We start from the raw sequence: 23,523 nt of genomic DNA, 5'->3' as shown, positions 1-23,523 counted from the left end.
CACCGGCCCACGGGGGGAGAGAAGGGGAACGCGCGCGGGGCCGCTCCCCCGCTGACGGACTCCGCGTTCGGCAGGAGCCCTCAGGAGATCTGCGCGAGCATCGCCGCGGACAACGTGTAACAGCTCAAGCACCGCTCCCGCGCGGCGACGGCCCCGCGGGCGAACAAGGGGCTGAACGGCATCAGGTGGGATGGGGGCTCGGAGGCGGCCCCGGGCCAGGAGCAGCTCCTCGTCCCGCTCACCGGACAGCAGGGACAGGCCCGGAGAACCCCGCTCCGGCCGGGGAGCGAGCCTGGGCTGCGCTTCGGCCGCCCGCCTGCTGCGGGCACGGGAGGCTGCACGCAGCCGCCCGCCCGGCACCGCCCAACCGCGGCGCTGGCCCGCTCTCCGCCCGTTCAAAGCGTTACGCGCGCCACAGACCACCTCCTCCAGCTGTCTGGAGATACCGCTTATCGGTCCTGAAAAACGGACGCGATTCCCAGCGCTCTGAGCAGGATCTGGGTCACTGCTGCGCCTCACCCGAGCACGACGGGATCAGCGCTGCGCCCCGTCGCAGCGGGTAACCCCAGGAGTATTTACTGCGTTCCCCCAGGAGCCAGAGTCGCATCGCCAGGCTGGCACGCGCGGCCACCTCCCTCCATGCCGGCGTGACTAACTGAACCCCAAACTGTCACTCAGAGCGCAGATCAAAAGTTTCAGGCGAGCCCTGAACGCAGCAGCCGCCTCCGAAACGCTCCCGTGGGGAGATCCACCACCGCGGGTTAAACGCCCTTCGCCTCAGACTCAAGCCCGACCACGGAAAGACCTGGAAATAACTCCAGTTTCTGTTAAGCCCAGTTGTTACCGGCCGCACCGTCCCTGCTGAGCGGGGGGATTACCGCAGGATTAGGAGCACCCATCGGCCGGCGACACGGCGGGGCGGCTGCGTCTCACCCGGCAGCAGCCGCAGCGGAGCGGTTCAGCCGCGGTCAGACCCGCGAGGGGCCAGGACGAAGCCCCCGCCGCGCAGACGCCGCCACGGTACCGGAGTCACCTGCCAAGGCCGGGGAGCGGGAAGGCGGAACGCGGCCGGTCTGGGTGTTTCTGCACGCGGCGACGTGGGCCGCAGCGCCGGCGTACGGCCAGGCGTCCCTCGCAGGGACGCAGCCAGGACGGGCGGCCGGTGCAGCCGGGCCGGGGGGCCGGCGCAGCGTGGTCCCCGCGGTGCCGATCGCCAAACGCGGTTTGGGGAAAGCGCGGATCAGCCCGCGCGCAGCCAGGAGACACCGCTGCTGGCCTGCCCGGCCCAGGCTCCACGCCGCTGGCAGGGGAGGGCCGGCAGGGCGCAGTCCGAAACGCCACCCCCCCGCCCCGCTGCCCCCACCTTCAGCCACGCAGAGCCCTGCGGCTCGAGCGGCCGGCCCTCCTGCGCCAGCAGACCCCGCTTCGCAGCCCAGAGGGGCTCGGCAGCCGCGTCCCCGCACGGAAACGCCCGCCGACCCGCGCAGGGTGCTGCGGCGACTGTCCAGCCGCGCGCCATCGCCGGCGGCCCCCGCCGTCCAGCGCCCCGTGAGCAGCTGTGCAAAGCGTTTCGGCCAGAGCCCAAACCCCCCGCGCGCGCCCCACCAGCAGCGGGGGGCTGCGGCTCGGCACTCGCACACAACGCCCTCGCCGGGGCAGGCAGCGCGGCCGCGCTCCTCCGCAGGGGTTTTTGGGCTGGACGGGGACCCGGCGGGAGGGGGGCGGCGGGAAGGGGCCTGCCCTCCCGCCCCCGCCACCGGCCCGGAGTTACAAAGCGCTCTGCCGAGTTGGCAGGCACCCAGCAACAGGGGCACCCAAACCGCGCGGGCGGTCCCCAAAGCAGCCAGCGGCCGGGACACGGCGTCCCCGCGCCAGCGCGGAGGAGCGAGATGACAAAGGCAGAAGCTCCCCAGAAAGGCCCGGCGCCGCTGCGCGCCGCGCAGCCAGGGTTAACTGCAGCACGCTAAACCTGGAAATGATCCGCAGGCACGCGGAAGCACAGCATCGCCCCACGCAACCTGGAAAATAAGCAGAGAGGGAGGAAAAGCACGATGCAGATCGGGAAACAGCCCCCGGTCTCCGTGCCGAGAAGCCCCAGAAAGGTGCTGTCATCACCGGGGCCGCGCTGACGCCTCGCTGCATTAGCAAAGGCACAGAAACTCAAACCAAAAGCAGACGTCGGCAGATCCCATTCAGGCTGTTTATCCGCCCCCCGCGCGCCGCAGCCGACGCTGTTAGCGATGCGAATACCGAATTCCAGAAACGGGAAAGCAGCGCAGCGCAGCCCAGGTCTCAGCACAAACCCAGACCCACTGCCGCGCGCCCGGAGCCCGCGGTACGAGCCGGCAGCAGGGCCGGCAGCAGGCAGACGAGTTTCCCCCGCGCTTACCCGGCCGTACGAGTGCCGCTTGCTCTGGGCCATGCTGCCGCCGGCGTCTCCCTTTATCGCACAGATTCGCTGTTTTCAGGTGACGCTCTCAGCTCATGGCCGGCGCGAATCCGGCGCAGGCTTCCCACGCTGCCGCCGACCCCAGCCCCCGCGTCCCCGGCGAGGCTCCGCGGCCGCGCAGGAGGGCCGGGAGCCCTTTTCCCAAGCCCTTTTCCGGCAGCGCTGCCTGCAGCCGGGCAGAGCGGAGAATCCAGCCCGGCTGATGGAGACTGTGCGCAGCGCTGCTCCAGACTTGTCACCGCCGCCAGCGCGCTGGGTCCTAACGCTACCCAGCTCCGGGAGCGCCGCGGGAGGAAGGCAACCGGCCTCGCCTCGCCCGCCGCACGGCCACGGCACGGCCACCGGCACGGCCACGCCACGGCCACGGCACGGCCACGCCACGGCCACCACTCGCCCGGGCGCCACGGAGGACGCAGTCTCCTCCCGCCCATCCCACCGCGCAGGCAGCGCCCATGGTGGGGTGCCACCCTAATTTCCTCCTGCCCGGAGGCACGACCCCCCCGGACGCCAGCACGGCGGCACCCCCCACGCCTGCGCCCGCCGCGCCTCCCGCCAAGGCTTGCCCCCATCAGCCACACCTTGCCGGTCCCACCTGCCCCACGTCCGCGCCCCTCCGCGGCAAAGCCCGAGGAAGGGCCAGGCCGGGACGGGGGTTACCTCCCCGGCGCCCCGCGGCCACCTGCGCCGCAGCACGGCGCCGCCGGGTCAAGGCGCGCGCAGCACCGCGGCGTGCGGCACGGGCGACGCGAGGCACGGGGAGCCAACAGTTAACGGCGGGGCATTTTTAAATCAATAATTGTTCCTTCCCCGGCTGATCTGAATAGACGGCTAATTAAAGTCCTCGGCCCCGCTCCTCGGCGTTAATTGCTGCCTGCCAGACGGGGGGGCTTCGGCAAGAGCCAGCGCGCCCACCTCCGCCACGGCCGCGAGGCGCCCCGACCCCGCACCCAGCCCCCCGCCCCCGGGACCCAGCGCGCGCCCGTCTCCAGAACCGGGCCCACACCACGAATTTTATTCACGCCCTACTTCAGCACCCGGCCGCAGCGACGGCAACGGGCGACCCGAGGGGCAAACCCGCCGTCAGCGGAAGCTTCACAAGGGCGAAGGGGGAGCTGGCAGGGAGGCGCGACGGGCCAACGCGGGGGCCGAGCTTTTCAGAATGCTGCTGCTGATGAACCAGCCCGGCGTCCGCACGCCGGGGCCCCTCATCTCCCCGGCGTCCCACGACAGGCAGACGGGAAGCGCAGGAGCCCACGCCAGCTCCCAGCGCCCGCGCCTGGGCCGAAGCCCTGCTTGGGGAACCGCAGCTCAGGCGGAACGGCGCGAGCACCGCGGGCACAGAGCGACGAAGCAGAGCACGGCGGGCACGGCCCGCGAGAGGGAGACCAGAACGCCGCGCAGAAGGAGGGAGGCGGCCTTCAGGCTCCCGCAGCCGCGGTCAGGGAACGCGCTCTGAAGACACACGGCTTGCTGAACAAGGGAAAACCAGCCAGCAGCCAGGGCTTCGCCACAGACACCACCAAGGACCCAGAGCAAGCAGGCGTCACCGATCACCAGAGCCGCCAGCCGCCCGCCCGGGGAGCCAACAGAAAACCAACCGCGCCCGCCGGGCCAACGGGAGAGGTGCGCCCCGCCGAACGGGAGCACCCCGCCGGATGGGAACGCCCCGCCGGACAGGAGCACCCCGCCGGACAGGAGCACCCCGCTTGGATGGGAGCACCCCGCCGGACAGGAGCACCCCGCCGGATGGGAACGCCCCGCCGGACGGGAGCACCCCGCCGGACAGGAGCACCCCGCCGGATGGGAACGCCCCGCCGAACGGGAGCACCCCACTGGACAGGAGCACCCCACTGGACAGGAGCACCCCGCCGGACAGGAGCGCCCTGCCGGACAGCAGCACCCCGCCGAACGGGAGCACCCCGCCGGATGGGAACGCCCCGCTGGATGGGAACGCCCCGCCGGACAGGAGCGCCCCGCTTGGATGGGAGCACCCCGCCGGACAGGAGCACCCCGCCGGACAGGAGCACCCCGCCGGATGGGAGCACCCCGCCAAATGGGAGCACCCCGCCAAACGGGAGCACCCCGCCGAACGGGAGCACCCCGCCGGATGGGAGCACCCCGCCAAACGGGAGCACCCCGCCAAACGGGAGCACCCCGCCGGACAGGAGCACCCCGCCGGATGGGAGCGCCCCGCCGGACAGCAGCACCCCGCCGGATGGGAACGCCCCGCTGGATGGGAACGCCCCGCCGGACAGGAGCGCCCCGCTTGGATGGGAGCACCCCGCCGGACAGGAGCACCCCGCCGGACAGGAGCGCCCCGCCGGACAGCAGCACCCCGCCGGATGGGAACGCCCCGCTGGATGGGAACGCCCCGCCGGACAGGAGCGCCCCGCTTGGATGGGAGCACCCCGCCGGACAGGAGCACCCCGCCGGACAGGAGCACCCCGCCGGATGGGAGCACCCCGCCAAACGGGAGCACCCCGCCAAACGGGAGCACCCCGCCGGATGGGAGCACCCCGCCAAACGGGAGCACCCCGCCAAACGGGAGCACCCCGCCGGACAGGAGCACCCCGCCGGACAGGAGCACCCCGCCGGACAGGAGCACCCCGCCGGATGGGAACGCCCCGCCGGACAGGAGCACCCCGCTTGGATGGGAACGCCCCGCCGGACAGGAGCACCCCGCTTGGATGGGAGCACCCCGCCGGACAGGAGCACCCCGCCGAACGGGAGCGCCCCGCCGGACAGGAGCACCCCGCCGGACAGGAGCACCCCGCCAAACGGGAGCACCCCGCCAAACGGGAGCACCCCGCCGGACAGGAACGCCCCGCCGGACAGGAGCACCCCGCTTGGATGGGAACGCCCCGCCGGACAGGAGCACCCCGCCGGACAGGAGCACCCCGCTTGGATGGGAGCACCCCGCCGAACGGGAGCACCCCGCCGGACGGGAACGCCCCGCCGCCGCCGCCGCGCAGCCACGAAGCGGCCTTGAGAAGCCGCAGGTGTTTACCGAAGCGCAGTTACCGCTGCCCGGCGCGGCGAAGGCTCGGTCACCGCCTGGATCAGCTCACCAGTCGCAAACCCACTGCAGCGCGCTCCGGGCGGCCAGCGGAAAGGGAAACCCGACCGTCACTCCCCTCCAGGCTCCGGCGGAGATACGGGCGTCTGGGCAGGCCACGCCACGCCACGCCGGAACGCAGGAACGCTCAGCAGCACCAGCAGAGCCAGAGACACTGGCCGGTGAGAGGCCGCTGGTCGGGAACCGGCCGCTTGCCCCGGACCAGGTCACCCCGTCTCAACCGACGCAACACGAAGGAAGCCGCCGCGTCGGGAGGAGGGTGGCGGCGCCCCCCGCGCTGACCTGCACGGAGGGGTGGAGGCGTCGCTGCGGCAGCCCCCGCAGTGGAGGTTTCCAAGCGCAGGGGTCTCCCGTTCCGACGCGGACACACCCCACAGCTGCGGGACAAAGCGATGCCCAGACAGCCCAGCCCTCCCGCCGGCTTTCCCCCACCCCTCCGCAAGGCCCGCGCACGCCGCAGGGCTCCCGCTCTGCCCGGGCTGGCGGCGCCGGACTCCTCTGCCTCCTCGCTCACGCGTACCACACCAGAGCTTTCCCCTTCAGAAACCCCGCAGGCGCTTGCAACCACCGCCAGCCTCAGAGGCCTCCAGCGACCCACGGCCGCAACCGCCGAGGTTACGCGGGGCACGTCGCCGTACTTCACCGTTTTGTAACGTCCTGCTCCTCTGCAGCCAGCGCCCGCCCCCGTTAAGACGGGCTGCTGGCCGAGGACAGACAGTGCCCACGCTCCTCTCCAGCGCCAGCCGCCCCCACTCCATCCATCGCATTTTATTATTTTTTTTCTTTTTGGCCGAGGCCTGGATTTCACCCACGAGGGAGCCGTCTGCAGGCTGCCCGCTGCAGAACCAGGCGAGCCCTGACCGCTTCCCTCAGCCCGGAGGCGCAGCAGCACGCTTCCAAGCCCCCGGCTGACTGCAACCCGGCCCGTGCCTGGCCGCAGAGTCCTGCGCGCAGCTTGGCCGCGGTCCTGGCCCGGGAGCAGTGGCTGCCGCGGGGCTGGAAACCTCCCGGCGAGGCGGGAGCGGGGCTGGCGGGGCCGTGGGGACACGCGGGACCACCCGTGGCCCCGTGAGGCGCGGGCTGCCCGCCGCGGGGATCGGTCAGCCGCAGGGTAACGCGGAGCTGCGCCCTCGGTGCCGGGGGAAACCCGCGAGCGGTGCCGGGGACGGGAAAGCACAGGGAAGGGCAGGCCCGGGCTGCCTCACACGTTTACTTCGGTACGAGAGGAAAAAGGCTCTGGCGATCGCGGCGCGGGACAGGCTCGGGAATCGCGCGTTCTCAGTACCGACGTTTGTCCTGTGTCCTTTCGGCGTTCCCGAGGCAGAGCCAGAGAAACAGCCGGCTGCGGCACGGCGTACGGGAGCCGCGGGCGCAGCGCGCGCCTAAACACAGGGCACGGCCGCCTCGCCGCTGCCCGGCCCCGCGGAGCGGCGGCAGCGCTGACATTCGAAGCAGAGGCTGCAGTGCCCGGCGGGGCGGCCAGCGGCTGAATCCCTTCCTCCAAGCGCCAGGAAAACCGGGAAGCAGCCACAGAACTTCACAGGAACGTCAGAACGTGCAGAAGGGTAAGCGGTCCCGCAGCAGCCTGGGAACGCGCGACGCGGGACGTTCTCCCCCTCAAGGGACGGGAACACCACTGTTCCTCCCGCAGGGCCCGAGGAATTGCGGGATACGAGCCGAAACAAGCGAAAACCAGTGCGCGTCGGGAAGGCTTTCCTCCCAGTAAAACCAGCCGCAGCTGGCAGAGCACTTCTGTCAGGCGACCGGGCAGCTGCCGAGAAGCAAGGCACGCTTGTTCCCTCCGAGGGCCAGAGACCCGCGAGGGATCAACACGGCAGCGCCCAAAAGTGCCGGGGCCCAGCGCCCCGAGCCCGGGAGCTCGCAGCGCCGCCCTCCCCTCCTGCTGCGGCTGCCGGCTGGCGCGGAGCACGGCGCCGGAGCCCAGCCCACCCGGGACGCCGGTCCCGCAGCTCCCCACGCCTACGTGACGTCCCCGAGCCCGGATCCCCGCTTTTCCCAACCCCGCCCGCGGGCCTGCTGCCTGCCAAACGGCGGGGCGCCCTCCACCCTCCTCCTCCCGCCCCGGAGCTGGGGCGCGGGGTCAGGAGGTGGGGGGCGCGCGGGGGCGGCGCGGGGGGCGCGCTGCAGCCCCAGACCCCACCGAGGACACCGAACGCCCCCCCGCACCGAGGCTCCTAAACGCAGGCTGAAGGGAGTACCTACAGGAAGCGAGAGCCCTCGACAGCGAGGGCGAAGGGGCGCGGGCTGAGCGCCAAAATCGCTGCTTTGCCGGCCGGCGGACGCGGTGCCCGCAGCTCCGCGGAGACACCGCCTCTTACCGGAACAAAGCGCCGCGCCACGCACCGCTGCCCGTTCTCACTCCTCGTCTCTTACCTGAGCTCCAGGAGGAAACCAAAACTCGAGGGAAGGGCGAGAAGCCGGGCCAGACGGTTCGATTGGTCCACGGAAGCCGCGCTACGCAGAGCTTGCTGTAATTAGAGCAATTGGAGCAGGGGCGCAAACGAGCAGCATCCCTACGACGACGCCGGCTGTTGGCGGCTGCGGCCCCGCAGAAGCCGCGGATTTCGGCGCAGAGCCTGCTCTACAGAGGACAACGAGGGGTTTCCCCCAGACGCAGGCTCTGCTGTTTCGGGAAGAACTGCTCTTTCAGCAAACGAAGCGACGAAGGGGAACGCGCCTCCCGGCACTTCCACGACAACAGACCCGGCTTCCTGATTCACGCGGGCTTTGAGACGAATTCACTGTCTCAGCCGCCGTCGGCAAAGCCCGATTACCAGCCCCGGGAAACGCCAGCCTTGACAGAGGCCGCGGCCGCACCTCTGACCGCTCAGCCCAGCGCGCTCAGCTCCCGCCCGGCTCGTCCCCCGGCCGCCGCGTGGTTTGTTGGCTGCCCGCGCCGGCCGCGGGGCCGGCACGCCGCCTGCTCCCGCGCCGGCCTCACCGACCAGAGCAAGCACAAGGAAACGCCCGGGTCCCGAAGGGCACCGCGCGCCGGCAGGACAGCTCTGCCGGGGCCCGCTGCCGAGAGAGGCCGGGCCCCGGAGCGAGGGCAGCGAAGGCAGCGCGCTGGGCAGGGCCGGCTCCCGCAGGCCGCAGAACCCCCGCGCCGCCCCGCTCGGGCGTCCGCCGGGCGCTAACACCTACCGTGAGAGCCGCCCGCGCGCTCCTTCGCGGATCCGACGCGGGAGCCTCAGCGGATGTGCGCTCGCGCGGAGGACCGAGCTAGGCCGGCCTGCGGCACGCTCCACGCGTGCAGGTCGCTGTTCCCCGGGCCTGGGGCAAGCTTCAGCCACCTGCACAACAGCAGCGCGCGTCACAGACCCCCGCACGTCACCGCGACGGGCGAGGCCCCCGGGCCGCGGGCCGCTCCCACCCGGAGCTTTAGCGGGACCCACTCCGACCCTCGGCCGCGGCCCAGCCGGGACCAATGCCCCTCGCCACAGACAGGCCACCGCGGAACGCCAGGGAACACCCCGCGTGGAACGCGCAGGGCTGGACGCGCGGTAAGAACGGCCCACGCACCGGGCAGCCGGGACGCCGACAGCGTGGTCGGTCCGAGCAGACCGAGCGGCGAGGTTAAAACCCTCGGCGAGCCCGCGCCGTGTCCGTGGGAAGAGCCAGGCTCCATCTTGCCGCGCGTGTATTTTGTACGCGCAGCTCTCCCCCAGAAACCGCTTCAGCACGGCTTCCCCTCGCCTTGCAGGCAGCTTTGTTTTCAGCAAACAGAAAAGCGGCCTGAAAACGGCAGCGGGGGCTGCGCCTCCCCCGCGCCAGCGCAAGCGCAGGCCGAGCACGCCGAGCTCGCGGCTTTAACCTCCGAGCCAGGCACGCTCCCCCCGGTGACCCGGGCCAGCCCGGCTCTCTTCTGCTCTCCCCCGAGACGTGGGACTGCTGCAAGAATCCGCCCTGCCCAGCACCGCCAGTACAGCCCCTGCCGCCCAGGCGCGTTCCAGCACGGATGCCGGCGCCGCTCCGCGCGAGGGGCAGGCGTAGGAGCGGCGAACTCCAGCCCTGCAGCCGGGGCAGCGGCCGGAGCACGGCTCCCCTCCGGCCCCTGCCCCAGCGCTGCCTGCGGAGCAGCGTCGCACTCCTGCCGCCCGCGCAGGGCCAGGAACAGAGAACGCCGCTGAGCCGGGAACACGTGCCAGCTCTGCGCCGACAGCCAGCGCCGAACGAGGGACGCTGCCGGCGCAGCGCGGCGGCCCCAGGCTGACCAGCGCCGCCCCACGCGTCCTCTGCGCTCCCCACGCGTCCTCTGCACTCCCCACGCGTGCGCGTGCCAACGCGGCCCATCTCGTGTTTACATCGTGAGCTCTGCTCCACGGGGCGTCGCTCGGCCCGTCCCCGGGCACCGGCAGTACAGGAGGGCTCGGCTCGCGCTGCTGCGGGCGCCCGACCAGCCGCGCAACCCCTCCTGCGCCAGAGGCACCCGCCACCCCGAGTAAAGCAGCCCAGCCCGCGCCCGGAAGCGACAGGAACCAACACGGTCCGGCGTTGGAACGGCCTGGCGCTGAGGGACGGGGCTGCGGGGCCGCCAGCGCCCTCGGGGAGAACGCAGGGACCCCCCCGGCCCAGCGCCCCCGGGACGCGACAGCAGCCCGCCGCGCTCCCAGCCGAGCACCGGGGGGTTCGCGGACCCCTCGGCCATTGGCAGGGTGTCGGTGCGGCGCAGCCGTCGCCGCAGCCCCCCGCAGCGCAGCCCACCCCGTTTCCAGGGCAGGAGCGAGCCAAGGCGCTAGGACCCGGCGCGCGCGCGGCGAGCCTGCGCCCTGCACGGCTGCAGCACCGCACCGCACCGCGTCAGCCGCAGCAGCGCCGCAGCTCCGCAGCTCCGCGCCGGGACGCCGCAGCACGCTGCGCCGGGTGCTCCCTCCGCCACAAATGCAATTGTTTCCTCTTCGGCTAAAAGGGAAACTCTCCGGATCGCAAGCCGCACGCCAGCAGCGCTGCCGGGAGGCGGTAACCATGGCAACGGACCGAAAAGCAGAGGATGCTGCGGCCCAGCCCCGGCCCCCGGGCGGCGGGAGGAGGTCAGTCGATTTTAGCTCATCTCCATCGAAACACTCCATCCCTTACCCCGCAGCCGAGCGCCCAGCCGCCAGCGCGCCGGTTCGCCTGCTCCGCGCTCAATCGCCCCGCGAAACGCCGACCCCAGCGCGCGCCCGCGCCGCCCCTCGGCCCGAAGGCTCGGAGCCAAGCCTGGTCACCCCGTGGGACGCCCCGAGCGGTCCGGAACAGCTGCTGGGCCACGGCAGCATTCACACAACCGCCTCCGCGTTCTTCTCTGAGCCACGGTCACCTTAACGAACTTCTCCCTCCCCTCGCTACGGAACGCCCGGCCACGAGCCCCTTGCCCGCAGAGGGCCGGGAGGCGGCCGGCGCAGGGGAGCGGCGCGCCCAGCCGCGCGCTTGCGCCCATCTTCCTGCTGCTCCGCGTTCCGTAGGGATCCTTCAAACGCAGCCAGGCCCGCAGACTCTTTGGGAAGGGGCGCAACGGTCCCGGGGTTCAGCCCCCGCGCGGGACCTGGGGCCTCCCGGCGCCCGAACGCCAGGCCGCCGGCCCAAGGAAAGCGCCGGCTGCCAGCGCGGCAGCCCCTGAGCCTGCCTGCCGTCACGGGGAACGGAACTTCGCCTGCCCTCCCCCCAGCATTTGGAAGGAGAAGTGCCTCGCGTTCAACGTAGCGGGAAACCCCCCGAGCGCCCGCGAGGGTCAGTCGCCGCCTCGGCTTCGCGTCTGGGAACCGAGGGGGAGAGAACAGGCAGAGCTGGAGCTGGCCCGAGCTCCGGCAGCCAGCCCCAAACGCGCCCCGCGCCCTGTCCGGGGAGCAGCCATGCCGCAGGACGCGGAGAGCCCAGGCACGGGGAGGCCTCGCCCGGCGCGCGCCGCGGGGGCTCACCCCGCCCGCGGCCCAGCCGCCATGCACCGCAGCCCGCGCTGCCGGCGAAGCGCCGACAGAGGAGTTACGGAGCGGGGTTCGGAACCGCCCAGGGCGCTCGTCCGGCACAGCCGCGGGGGACGGGCCCCAGGCGGTGCGGCTGCAGCAGGACGGCGGCACGTCGCCCCCCGAAACGTACGGCCTGGGCGCAGGGAAAGACCCGCTCGACGGCGACAGCCCGGCGCAGCCCCTCAGCCCTCGCGGCAAACGTGCGGGGAAACTCCTCGGGGGAGGGAGGGACAGGGGGACGGGGGCCACGCTGGTGAGGGGGGACGGGGGCCGCGCTGCTGAGGGGGGACGGGGGCCGTGCTGCTGAGGGGGGACGGGGGGACGGGGGCCGCACTGGTGAGGGGACAGGGGGGACGGGGGCCGCACTGGTGAGGGGACAGGGGGGACGGGGGCTGCACTGGTGAGGGGACAGGGGGGACGGGGGCCGCACTGGTGAGGGGACAGGGGGGACGGGGGCCGCACTGGTGAGGGGACAGGGGGGCAGGGGCCGCGCTGGTGAAGGGACGGGGGGACGGGGGCCGTGCTGCTGAGGGGGGACAGGGGCCGTGCTGCTGAGGGGGGACGGGGGCCGCGCTGGTGGGGGGGGACGGGGGCCGCGCTGGCAGGCTCCAGTCCGCGCTCCCGCGTTCCCAGCGGGCAGGATTTGTGCGAGGAGAGCGGTGCCGGGCCCGCACCAGACTGCGTGGGGGGAAATATCCGTCCGTGACAACGCTGCCCTTCCCCCCGGGCGCCGAGGAGCCGGGATGCGCGGGTGCAGATCAGCCCCGCTGGCGATTACGCGGGGGCTGCGCCCTTCCCGCCCCCTCCAGGTCCGAGTGTTCCAACCGAAAGCGGCCCCTTGCCACGCGCCCTTCGTTAGCACCAGCACCGCGTCCGGGCGCAGAGACACCAGCTGTCCGCGCGCAATCCCGGCGCAGAAACCCGCGCAGCCCGGAACAGCTCCGGAGCAGCACGCGCCGCCGGGCCGGGCGGGAAGCCGCGAATTCCTCCGGCTGCACAAGCACAGGCGCAGCTGGAGCGGTCACCGTCACGGCCGCAGAGCGCGTTCTGTCTCCGCGCCGCAGCGGAGGCTTTGCGCAGCCGAGCCGGAGGGACCGCGTCGTCTCCTCCTTCGGCGCGGGCCCCCCGTCCCCGAGGAAGCCGCCGTGCAGCCGCGCCGCCACGCCCCGCGTCTCAGGGGCACGAAGGGGTCCGGCAGCGCAGCGAGGAAAAGGTGACTTACGCCGCAAACAGCCCGCAACTGCAGACAGCAGCCGGCCCAGGGAAGGGCGGCCGGCTCAGCTCCCGCAGCGCTGCTCCTCCGGCCTCCCGGAGCCCACGCGACGCGGAACCTGCGCTACTGCGGAGGGCCCGCAGCGACCACCGCCGTCACCTGCCAGGGTTCCTTCTTCCAAATCACCCCCAGCCCCCGGCTGCGGCCGCCTGTGCCGCACGAGAGGCCCGCCCAGCCTCCCCCGGCGCGGCCCGCGGAGCGGCCGGGGGCTCCGGAGCCGGGGGCGGCAGCGGAGACGCTGCTTGCAGCGCGGGCAGCACCGCTGCGAGCCCCGTGGCAGAGCGGCCCCCCCGGGACGGGCGCTCCCCCTCCCCGCAGAGCTGCTCCCTGCCTCTGCGAGGGGCCAGGCCTCGGCGAGCCCCCCGACACCCCGGGCGTGGGGGCAACAGGGCCCGGACCGAGCCCTGCCCCGTGCCAGCCAGGGCCCGCACCCAGCGCCCCCCCCGACACCCCATGGGGGCAGGGGGCCCCAGAACTGCCCCCCCGACACCCCCTGGGGGCAGGGGACCCCAGAACTGCCCCCCCCGACACCCCCTGGGGGCAGGGGGCCCCAGAACTGCCCCCCCGACACGCCATGGGGGCAGGGGGCCCCAGCACTGCCCCCCCGACACCCCATGGGGGCAGGGGTCCCTAGCACCGCCCCCCCCCGACACCCCATGGGGGCAGGGGGCCCCAGAACTGCCCCCCCGACACCCCATGGGGGCAGGGGTCCCTAGCACCGCCCCCCCCCGACACCCCATGGGGGCAGGGGGCCCCAGAACTGCCCCCCCGACACCCCATGGGGGCAGGGGGCCCCAGCGCCCCCCCGACACCCCCTGGGGGCAGGAGACCCCAGCGCCCCCCCGACACCCCCTGGGGGCAGGGGACCCCAGCGCCCCCCCCGACACCCCCTGGGGGCAGGGGACCCCAGCACTGCCCCCCCGACACCCCATGGGGGCAGGGGGCCCCAGAACTGCCCCCCCGACACCCCATGGGGGCAGGGGGCCCCAGAACTGCCCCCCCCGACACCCCCTGGGGGCAGGGGGCCCCAGCGCCCCCCCGACACCCCCTGGGGGCAGGGGGCCCCAGAACTGCCCCCCCCCGACACCCCCTGGGGGCAGGGGTCCCCAGCACTGCCCCCCCGACACCCCCTGGGGGCAGGGGTCCCCAGAACTGCCCCCCCGACACCCCCTGGGGGCAGGAGACCCCAGAACTGCCCCCCCGACACCCCCTGGGGGCAGGGGGCCCCAGAACTGCCCCCCCGACACCCCCTGGGGGCAGGGGTCCCCAGAACTGCCCCCCCGACACCCCCTGGGGGCAGGAGACCCCAGAACTGCCCCCCCGACACCCCCTGGGGGCAGGGGGCCCCAGAACTGCCCCCCCCCGACACCCCCTGGGGGCAGGGGGCCCCAGCGCCCCCCCGACACCCCCTGGGGGCAGGAGACCCCAGCGCCCCCCCGACACCCCCTGGGGGCAGGGGACCCCAGCACCGCCCCCCCCGACACCCCATGGGGGCAGGGGACCCCAGCGCCCCCCCGACACCCCCCGCTCCTGGGGACGCGCTGCCCCCCAACCCCACCCGGGGAGGGCCGCCCCCCCACAGCCCCACCGCTCACGCAGCCCCGCGGAGGGGGCGCTCCGCACCCCAGCACGGACGCGACCCCCGCGCGCGCGCACACACGGGGGCGGTGGGAACCCCCCCGCGGCCCCCGCCCCCCCGCCGTGCCCGGTACCTGCGGCCCGGCCGCTCCCCAGCGCCCCTCACCGGCTCCCGCTCTCGGAACCCAGCGGCCCCCGCCCGCCCGTCAGGCCCCCGCTAGGCCCCTTCGGGCTGCCCGCCGCGCTGCCGCACCGCTCAGCCGCGCCCCAGGCCGCGCTTAGGGTCAGGCACAGCACGGGGCAGCCCTCAGGGGGCAGAAGGGCGGAAAGGGCCTCCCGGCAGCGCGCAGGCGCAGTGAGGGGAGTGAAGCCGGCCGGGCGCGGATGGGGGGGCTCGCTACGGTGGGGGAGAAGGGACAGCAGGGCGGCGGGGCGGGCGGGGACGCCGGGCGGCGGAGCGGCTCTGCGCGGCGGCGGGGACCGGGGCGCCCCGTGCCCGGCAGGATGGGGCGCGGCGGGACACGGGACACGGGACACCGGTGCCTGCAGCGGCGGGGCCGGGTCCCGCCCGCCGGGGAGGTGGGGCGAGGCCGGAGGGAGGAGGAGGAAGCGGGACGGGACGGGACGCGGAGCCGCCGGTGAGTGCTCCCGGCCCGGCAGCGGCCCAGGCCCGGTCCCCGCCGAGGCGGGGGTAGGAGGGCCTGGTCCTGGGCCCGTCGGCGCGGCGATGGGCTGCCCTCCCGGCTCCGCGGGGCGATCCCGGCGCTTGGGGCGGCGCAGGGCGCGGTGCCCGGTTTCGCCCCCCGGCCCGCAGCCCCGGGCCCACGGGGGACGGCGCCCACCGGCCCCGGCGCGGGTCCCCCCCGCGTCCCGGCGGCTCCACCGCGGCTTTCCGCCCGCGCTGCCCCGGAGCTGCCCCGTCTCACGGCTCGGCGGCCGCGCCCGGGGCGGGGCCCGGGTGCCACCGCAATTAAGGGCGAGCGGCGGCGGGGGCGGTCGGTTCGTCCCGGTTCGGGGTGCGCGGTGTCGCGGGGAGCCGCCCCGCTCGGTCCCGGTGCGGTTTCCTCCGCGGCGCGAGCAGCACCGTGACCCCGGCGGGGCCCCCCCCGCCGCGGGGCCCCCCGAGCCGGCTTTGCCAAAACGGCTGAAGCGCGCCCCAAACAACCTGGAGCCCCGAGGAGGCCCCGCGCTGCCGCGGCCCGTGGGCAGCCGCGACCGGGGCCCGCTGCCCGACGCTCGCCTTCCCCGCAGCGGCCCCATGCCCCGCAGGAAGGAGGTGCCGGCGCTGGGCGGGCTGTGCCTGCAGAGCCTGGCCCGGCACATGCAGAGCCTCTGGGTGAAGGACTACAGCGAGAACTACCTGGACGAGTACCAGTTCCGCTTCGTCATGGGCCCCTTTAACGACCTGGGTGAGGCGCGAGGAGGAGAGGGGTGAGCGAGCGGCGGCGGGGCTCCCGCGCTGAGCCCGGCCCCTCGCCCCGCAGCCGGCAGCTTGGTGCAGGACCTGATCCGGCTGCTGGGCGAGAGCCGGCGCCTGACGCGGGCGGCGCTGCACCTGCTGCTGCTGCCCCACCTTCGGGAGCTGAGCCTGCGGCCCTGCCCCGGCCTCGTCAGCAACGCCATCGGCCAGCTCGTCGCCCTGCGCTGCCAGGTCAGGGGGCTGGGGGGGCTGCCCGCTGCGCGGCCGGGGCGGGGGCTGGGGGGGCTGCCCTCTGCGCTGCCAGGTCAGGGGGCTGGGGGGGCTGCCCTCTGCGCGGCCGGGGCGGGGGGCTGGGGGGGCTGCCCTCTGCGCGGCCGGGGCGGGGGGCTGGGGGGGCTGCCCTCTGCGCGGCCGGGGCGGGGGGCTGGGGGGGCTGCCCTCTGCACTGCCAGGTCAGGGGGCTGGGGGGGCTGCCCTCTGCACTGCCAGGTCAGGGGGCTGGGGGGGCTGCCCTCTGCACTGCCAGGTCAGGGGGCTGGGGGGGCTGCCCTCTGCGCGGCCGGGGCGGGGGGCTGGGGGGCTGCCCTCTGCACTGCCAGGTCAGGGGGCTGGGGGGGCTGCCCTCTGCGCGGCCGGGGCGGGGGGCTGGGGGGGCTGCCCTCTGCGCGGCCGGGGCGGGGGGCTGGGGGGGCTGCCCTCTGCGCGGCCGGGGCGGGGGGCTGGGGGGCTGCCCTCTGCGCGGCCGGGGCGGGGGGCTGGGGGGGCTGCCCTCTGCACTGCCAGGTCAGGGGGCTGGGGGGGCTGCCCTCTGCGCGGCCGGGGCGGGGGGCTGGGGGGCTGCCCTCTGCACTGCCAGGTCAGGGGGCTGGGGGGGCTGCCCTCTGCGCGGCCGGGGCGGGGGGCTGGGGGGCTGCCCTCTGCGCTGCCAGGTCAGGGGGCTGGGGGGGCTGCCCTCTGCGCTGCCAGGTCAGGGGGCTGGGGGGGCTGCCCTCTGCACTGCCAGGTCAGGGGGCTGGGGGGGCTGCCCTCTGCGCTGCCAGGTCAGGGGGCTGGGGGGCTGCCCTCTGCGCTGCCAGGTCAGGGGGCTGGGGGGCTGCCCTCTGCACTGCCAGGTCAGGGGGCTGGGGGGCTGCCCTCTGCGCTGCCAGGTCAGGGGGCTGGGGGGCTGCCCTCTGCACTGCCAGGTCAGGGGGCTGGGGGGGCTGCCCTCTGCGCGGCTGGGGCAGGGGGCTGCGGGTCCCCATCCTCCATGGGGCTGGCGCAGGGAGTGCCCACTTTCTGTGGGGCTGGGTGAGAGGGGCACGGGGTCCCCGCTTTCCATGGGGCTGGGTGAGAGGGGCACGGGGTCCCCGCTTTCCATGGGGCTGGGTGAGCGGGGCTCTGGGTGCCTGCCCTCCGTGGGGCTGGGTCAGGGGGTCCTGGGGTGCCCATTCTCCGTGGGGCTGGGGGTGCCTGGTTACCGTGGGGCTGGGTGAGCAGAGCTGTGGGTGCCCACCCTCCATGGGGCTGGGTCAGGGGGTCCTGGGGTGCCCACCCTCCGTGGGGTTGGGGGTGCCTGGTTACCGTGGGGCTGGGTGAGCGGGGTCCTGGGGTGCCCATTCTCCGTGGGGCTGGGTCAGGGGGTCCTGGGGTGCCCACGCTCCACGGCGGGCGCAGGGGGGCAGAGGGGTGTCAGGGCGCCCCCCGCCCCGCCCTGCTGAGGGGGCTGCGTGCACCGGTGGCAGGGCCTGAGCGCGCTGGACCTGGGCGGCTGCAGCCGGCTGTCGGGGGACGCGCTGGTGGACCTGGCGGAGGGGCTGCCGCGGCTGAGCCGCCTGGGGCTGGCGGGGACGCAGGCCGACGTGCGGGTGCTCTCGGCCGTGGGCTCCTGCTGCCGGCTGCTGCGGGAGCTGGACGTCTCCCACTGCAAGAAGGTGTCGCCGCGCGCCCTGCGGCACCTGGCCTACGACCCGCTGGCCCGGGCCCTCTGCTGCCCCACGCTCCGCGTCCTGCTGGCCCGCGGGCTGGAGCCGGCGGGGGACGGCGACGTGGTGGCCGCGCTGGCCTTCCTGCTGCTGGCCCTGCCGCGCCTGGAGTTCCTGGCCCACCGCGCCGTGCCGGACGCCCTCCGCCTCCTCCACGAGCGGCAGCTGGACGGCACGGGGGACGCCGAGGGCTTCCCCTCGCTGGAGGAGCTGGCGCGGCGGCGGGGGGCCGCCCCGGGGGACCCCCCGCTCGCCCTGCCGCTGCGGCAGGTCGAGGAGGTGGAGGAGCCCGCCCTGGCCGCCGTCCACGCCGTCTGTCCGCAGGCCGAGGAGGCCAGCGTGTGGCTGGGGGACGGCCCGGGCGCGGCGGGCGGCTGCGGGCTGCTGGGCTGGCGTCGCCTGGCCCGGCTGACCCTGGGCTGCGCCGGGCGGCGCAGCCGGGAGCTGGCGGAGGTGCTGCCGCTGGCGCGCAGCCTGGGCCCCCGCCTGCAGACCCTGGCCCTGCACGGCTTCTGCTGCCAGGACGAGCTCTCCCTGCCCGCCCTGCTCGCCAGCTGCCCCGGCCTGCGGGCCTTCAGCGCCGAGCTGCACGCCCCGCCGCACGCCGAGCCCGACGAGGAGAGCCCGGCCGAGCCGCCCCGCTGGGACACCGACCTGCTGCCGCACGGCCTCCCCCGGCTCCAGAGCTTCTCCCTGGCCCTGGCCAGCACCACCGGCGTCTTCCCGGCCGCGCACGGGCTGGCGCTGCGCGCCACGCTGGCCTCGCTGCTGTGCCACGCCCCGCGCCTGCAGACCCTCCGCCTGCTCGGCGTCCCCTTCCCGCTGGACTCGGTGTTCGAGACGGTGCTGGCCGCGCCGGGGCCGCCGCTGCTGGAGCTGCAGGAGCTCTCGCTGGCCGAGAGCCGGGTGTCCGGCCGGACCGTGCGGCTGCTGCTGGCCTCCGAGGGCCGCCTGCGCCGCCTGGACCTGTCCCACTGCCGCGACGTCCACCGGCGGGACTACGACGGCTTTCTGCAGGCGGTGCGCGAGCAGCGGCTGGACCTGGACATCGCCTGGGAGTAGCCGGCGCTGGCTGCGCCGGGGTTTTTAATAAAGGCGTTACACCGCAGCCCGCGGCCCCGTCTCTGCCCCGTCTCAGCCGGCCGGGCCCCGCCGCCCCCCTCCTGTTTGGGCAGGGGCTGCGGGGCCGGTGGCACGGCCGCCGCGTCCCCGTGCCGAGCTGCCGGCTCAGTGCCGGGGTCCGTCGGCGAGCCCTGCCAGCCGCTCCGACTCCTCCCAGAGCTTGCGCGCCAGGCCGGCGTCGCGGGCGGCGGCGGAGGGCAGCGCCAGCACGCACTCGCTGTCGAAGTACTTGCCCGTGATGCCCGCGACCTCCTCCGCCACGGCGCAGTAAATGGTGCTGGCGGCCCCCTGCTCCGCCGACTGCCGGGAACAGCGGGGTGAGGAGGGGGCCCGGCCGCCCCCCCGCTGCAGGATGGGGGTCCGGGCGGGATGCGGCCCCACCGCCTGCCCCGCTCACCTTCATGAAGGGGCGCGCAAGGGCAAAGAGCGCGCGGACGGCCCAGCCGAAGTGGCGCATGATGCCGGTGCTCACCACGCCGGGGCTCAGCGCGTTGGCCGTCACCCCTGCCGAGCCGCACGTCAGCGCCGCGCCGGGGGCTCCTCCCTGCCCCCCGGGACGCAACCAGCCCTGGCCGGGGCTCTCCCACCCCTGGGGGATGGGGGCCCCGGCCCCACGGTGCAGCTCCTGCGTCGCGGCACGGCAGCGCGGGGTGGTCGGGACGGGTGGGCCCGCCGTGCGGCCCTGCCCGGGAGCCGCACGGCACGGCGCGGTTCGGCGCGGCGCAGCACCCACCTGTGCCCCGCAGGCGCCGCGCCAGCTCGGCGGTGAAGAGCACGTTCATCAGCTTGGTGCTGCTGTAGGCGGCGGCGAGGCTGGCGACCCGCTCCCGCCCGCTGAGGTAGCGCACGTCGGCGGTGCCGGCGCTGTGCCGGAAGGACGAGACGTTGACGACGCGGGCGGGCGCCGACGCCTTCAGCAGGTCTGTGGGGAGCAGGGGGTGAGCGGGGAGGGGTCCCCGAGCCCCCCGGCCGTGGCAGCCCCCGCGCTCACCCAGCAGCAGGTTGGTGAGCAGGAAGGGGCCCAGGTAGTTGGTGGCGAAGGTCTGCTCCAGCCCCTCCGGCGTGACGGCGAAGGGCAGCCCTGCAAGAGCGGTGCCGTGGGGCTGCGAGCCCGCCGCAGCGGGACGGGGGGCCGGACGCCGGCCGGGACCGAGGCGGGGGCGGGGGGTGCCGGACCCCAGCGCGTACCGGTGACACCAGCGTTGTTCACCAGCACGTCCAGCCGCTTCTCCTCCCGCAGCACGGCCTGGGCGAAGGCGCGCACCGAGGCCAGCGAGCCGGTGTCCAGCAGCCGCAGCAGCACGGCGGGGTTGCCGGTGGCCGCCCGGATCTCCTCCACCGCCGCCTGGCCCCGCTCGCGGCTGCGGCACGCCAGGATGGTGCGGGCGTTCCTGCGCGCCAGGTCCAGCGCCACGCACTTGCCGATCCCTGCGGCGCACGGAGCGGGCGCGGGCTGGTTCCCAGGGTCCCCGCCGCAAGGGGTCCCTGGGGGTCCCGGCAGCCCCGAGAGCAGGGCAGCGTGACGGGGGGGACCCCGGCCCGGGCAGCTCAGCCGCTGCCAGGAGCCCAGTGCCGAGCCCAGGGTGTCGCAGCCCCGGCGCGCGCGGGACCGTGGCGGCCGGCGGCGCGGTGGCCTTGGCTGTCAGTCATTAACCGGGCCGGGGCAGAGTCCGAACGCAGGGGCTGCGGGCGTGGAGCCCAGCGAGGCAGAGCCGCTCGCGGGCAGAGGACACCGGCCGGCAACCGATGGCACGCGGCGGCCTGAGCGTGCCGCGGGCGCAGGTCGCTGGGAGTGCACTGGGGATGCCTGGGGACCGGCCGCCGGCCGCTCTGGCAGGTGTTTGTGCCGCCGAAGCGGCATCTGGAGAAGCGGGAGCCGTGTCCCCCGCGGCCGCCCCACACTGCTGTGCCAGCGCGCGTCACCCACGCGCGTGTCCCCCAGCGCCTTCTCCGTCCCGGGGAGCAGGAAGCCGCCGCCGCCCCTGGCTCCGGCACGAAAGGAGGGCGGCTCCAGGAAACGCGATGCGAACCCGTAGCGTTGGGCAACATTCGCTTTGTCTGCCGCGATGTGCGGCACGCACGCGAGGAGGAACTGTCCCCGCGCCCGCCGCTGCAACCGAAGCGTGCCTGCTCTCTGCAACTCCAGACCTGCGCCTTGGCGAGTTTCCTTCGGCCGGCGTCACCTACCTGCACCCGCGCCCCCGCCCTCCCCGCGCCCGTGCGCCCCGGGGCGCCAGTCCCCGCTCACCGCTGTTGGCTCCGGTGACGATCACCGTCTTGCCGGTCAGGTCGGTGGGGCACTGGCGGGGGTCCCACGCGCGTCTCCTGCGTGCCCAGAGCAGCAGCGCCAGCAGCAGCGCCAGCAGGAACCAGCACGGGTGGCTGCAGGCGCCCGGCAGCTCCATGGCCGGGGGCGCCGGGGGCCGGGGGGGCCGGCGGCTGGCCGAGGACCTTCGCCCAGCCCGGCAGCCCCGGCACGGTGCGGTGCCCTCCCGGTCGCCGAGCCTCTGGAGCGGGGGAAGCGATCCGCCGGCGTCGTGCCCGGGGAGGGGCAGGGCGGGAGGCTGAGCCGCGCGCCCTCGTGCCGTCCCGGGCGGGGCGATGCGCACCGGGCAGCCGGGGGCCGTGGGAACGCTGCCGGAGGGGTCGGCCGGGGCACGGGGGGCCCAGGCCCAGCGAGGGGTCCGGGTGCCGCGCTGCACCCGCAGCACGCGGGGACGGAGGAGGCTGCAGCCCGGGGGGGCCTGCACGTCGGGGGGGTGCCCGGGCGGACCCTGCCCGCCCCGTCCCACGGGAGCAGCCCCGGCTCCAGGGCCCCGTGCTCCTGTCCGGGCTGGCAGCTCCGCAGCCGCTTCCCCCCGGAACGGGCCCGGCTCCCGCTGCCTCTGAGCCTCCGGCGCTGGACGAGCGCCGCCGGCCGCGGGCTGCCGTTGGACTCCGGGGTCTCAGGGGTCTTTTCCCACCTAAACGCGTCCGTGCTTCCAGGCTTCCCTGGCCGCACCGGCCTCGACGGCCGCCGGCATTTCCCCGGCTCCTGCCCTGGAGCGTCGCCAGCCCCCGTGGCGCTGGGTGCAGGGGGCAGAGCCGAGGCCACCAGCCAGGGACAGAGCTGGGGACCCCGGCAGGGACAGAGCCGGGGCCACGGGGCGGTGGCAGACCCCGGGCGAGCCGAGCCGCTGAAGCCAGGCGGACACCTCGCCCCGTTCAATCCTTTTTATTCCCTGGTTGGTGGCAAACCGAGGGCGCGGGCTGCGCGCGGCTGCGAGCTGAAGCGCAGGGCATCGCGTGCCAGAGGGCTGGCGGCTCTGCGCGCCGCTGCGGACTCTGCTCCCGGCCCCGTGCGCCGGCGCAGGAGGTTGCCGGCTCGGCGGCGTGACAGCATGGCACGGGACGAGGGCCAAGCGACAGACCCCGCTTTATTTCACTCCGGGTTTCTTCGGCAGAGCTGGCATAGGGCGCCGCGCTCCGGCCTCGCCGACAGCCAGACAGCCCACGCGCCCCACACCGGAGCCGGCCGTGCCTCGTGGGGACGCGGGGTCAGGTGGGAACGTGCCGAACGCGGCGGGTGAGGAGCCTGCCCGGGCCGGGGGGGTCTCTCCCGGCGCAGAGGGGTCTCGGCTCCCACTTGGCCTCCCCCGTCTCCTCGTCCTCACCGCGTGCAGGGATGCGGGGCCCACGCCTCACGCTGCCGCCCCCTCCGATGGCGACGCCGGGACCTGGCCGAGCCCGGTGCAGCGGGGAGCCGAGCCCCCGGGACAGGGGGCTGGGGGGCTGCGGGGACCCCCGTGCGGTGACCAGCCCCCGGGACAGCCGCCAGCTGCCCCGCTCCAGCCCCCGGCCGTGCCCGTGGGCACCCTGGGGACGCGCCAGCGGCTTGGCCGCCGCGTCCACGTCCAGCACCTCCACCTGCGGCCTGATCCAGCGCTGGGGCCGGCTGCGGGGCTGCAGCCAGGGGACCCCCGGGACGGCGTCAGACCCCTCTCGCCCCACCCCCACGGTGCTCGGGGGCCGCGCTGGCCAGATCATTTCCAGGCCGGTGCTGGAGAGACACGGCGGCAGCAGCGTGCGCGTCTCGACCCCCGCCGTGCTGCTCCCCCGTGCGTCCCCGTGGAACTGCGATGGCCACGGAGCACGCCATCCCCGCGCCAGCCGCTCCAGGGGCTCGGCCGGGCCCGGGGGTGGGCAGGGAGCCGGTGGCCTGGCCCGGCGGAGCAGGGCTGGCCGAGGCGGCGGCGGCCGGGCGTGGGGAGATTTCCCCTGGGGGGGCCGGGGAGCGATGGCCACCTTGTCCGGCAGCGGCTCCGGGTGCGACGGCGCTGGCGTGGGCAGGACGGGGCCGGCGGTGGGGACCCAGCTGGGACGCGGGAGCTGCGCGGGGGGACCCCCAGCCTCAGCCGCTGTGGGGGGGTCCTGCCTTCCGTGCAGGGGGGCCTGCGCCATGGAGACCTGCTGGGGAGGGGGCAAAGGGGGAGCCGGCGTGAGAGGGGGGCAATTCGGCAGCGGCGGTGCTGACCCCCGCCCAGCACTGGTGGAGGGTGCAGCCCCGGCCCCCTTGGCGCGTGGGGGCTGCTGACGGCTCGGCCCGCGACGCCTCGGTGCAGGGCACCGTCCGGGAACATCCGAACGCCTCCCGGCGCAGCCTCAGCGGTCTTTGGGGCGGCTGTGCCCGCAGGAC

At 75.2% G+C, this 23,523-nt stretch overlaps 3 protein-coding genes across 13 annotated transcripts in view; 1 reads left to right on the top strand and 2 right to left on the bottom strand.

Annotated features, from left to right (window-relative positions):
- DCTN1 (dynactin subunit 1) overlaps positions 1 to 14,609 on the bottom strand; it is a 73,241-nt gene extending 58,632 nt beyond the window's left edge. For 5 of the 10 annotated variants that reach the window (XM_086746972.1, XM_086746974.1, XM_086746976.1 and 2 more), the window contains exon 1: positions 2,390 to 2,622. In XM_086746972.1, coding sequence (XP_086603098.1) covers positions 2,390 to 2,422 — 33 coding nt within the window. In that variant the 5' untranslated portion in view covers positions 2,423 to 2,622. Of the gene's footprint in view, positions 1 to 2,389; positions 2,623 to 14,476 lie in introns of those variants that run through there. The other 5 variants (XM_086746979.1, XM_086746973.1, XM_086746978.1 and 2 more) reach the window with 4 other exon arrangements.
- A 211-nt stretch (positions 14,610 to 14,820) lies between these two features.
- On the top strand, positions 14,821 to 18,834 carry LOC147601071 (uncharacterized). Its single transcript, XM_086746991.1, has 4 exons — positions 14,821 to 14,980; positions 15,594 to 15,751; positions 15,827 to 15,993; positions 17,487 to 18,834. The coding sequence occupies exons 1-4, from the start codon at positions 14,847 to 14,849 to the stop codon at positions 18,786 to 18,788; spliced, it is 1,761 nt and encodes a 586-aa protein (XP_086603117.1). The 5' UTR covers positions 14,821 to 14,846; the 3' UTR covers positions 18,789 to 18,834.
- Positions 18,775 to 21,280, bottom strand: LOC147601070 (retinol dehydrogenase 13-like). Of its 2 annotated transcripts, XM_086746998.1 has the most exons (6): positions 21,097 to 21,279; positions 20,037 to 20,276; positions 19,840 to 19,929; positions 19,582 to 19,770; positions 19,246 to 19,352; positions 18,775 to 19,148 (listed from the first exon to the last, which is right to left on the bottom strand). In XM_086746998.1, the coding sequence occupies exons 1-6, from the start codon at positions 21,251 to 21,253 to the stop codon at positions 18,954 to 18,956; spliced, it is 978 nt and encodes a 325-aa protein (XP_086603124.1). In that variant the 5' UTR covers positions 21,254 to 21,279; the 3' UTR covers positions 18,775 to 18,953. The 2 variants fall into 2 exon arrangements, with proteins under 2 accessions (XP_086603124.1, XP_086603123.1); XM_086746997.1 differs by having other exon boundaries at positions 19,582 to 19,929; positions 21,097 to 21,280.
- Positions 21,281 to 23,523: the final 2,243 nt, after the last annotated feature.

The sequence above is a fragment of the Chlamydotis macqueenii genome, chromosome 4 (assembly GCF_036417535.1).
Source record: "Chlamydotis macqueenii isolate bChlMac1 chromosome 4, bChlMac1.mat, whole genome shotgun sequence".
NCBI classification, from domain to species: domain Eukaryota; kingdom Metazoa; phylum Chordata; class Aves; order Otidiformes; family Otididae; genus Chlamydotis; species Chlamydotis macqueenii.
This window is presented reverse-complemented; position numbering and strand designations above follow the sequence as displayed.

What these genes read in the sequence shown, in the direction of transcription:
- LOC147601071 (XM_086746991.1), top strand. Translation starts at nt 14,847, where the DNA reads ATGGGGCGCGGCGGGACACGGGACACGGGACACCGGTGCCTGCAGCGG. An exon ending in GACGGGACGCGGAGCCGCCG is followed by an intron (nt 14,981 to 15,593) that starts GTGAGTGCTCCC and finishes CCTTCCCCGCAG; the next exon opens with CGGCCCCATGCCCCGCAGGA. An exon ending in GGGCCCCTTTAACGACCTGG is followed by an intron (nt 15,752 to 15,826) that starts GTGAGGCGCGAG and finishes CTCGCCCCGCAG; the next exon opens with CCGGCAGCTTGGTGCAGGAC.
- LOC147601070 (XM_086746997.1), bottom strand. Translation starts at nt 21,253, where the DNA reads ATGGAGCTGCCGGGCGCCTGCAGCCACCCGTGCTGGTTCCTGCTGGCG. An exon ending in CGTCACCGGAGCCAACAGCG is followed by an intron (nt 20,277 to 21,096) that starts GTGAGCGGGGAC and finishes CGTGCGCCGCAG; the next exon opens with GGATCGGCAAGTGCGTGGCG. An exon ending in GCGGCGCCTGCGGGGCACAG is followed by an intron (nt 19,353 to 19,581) that starts GTGGGTGCTGCG and finishes GCGGCTCGGCAG; the next exon opens with GGGTGACGGCCAACGCGCTG.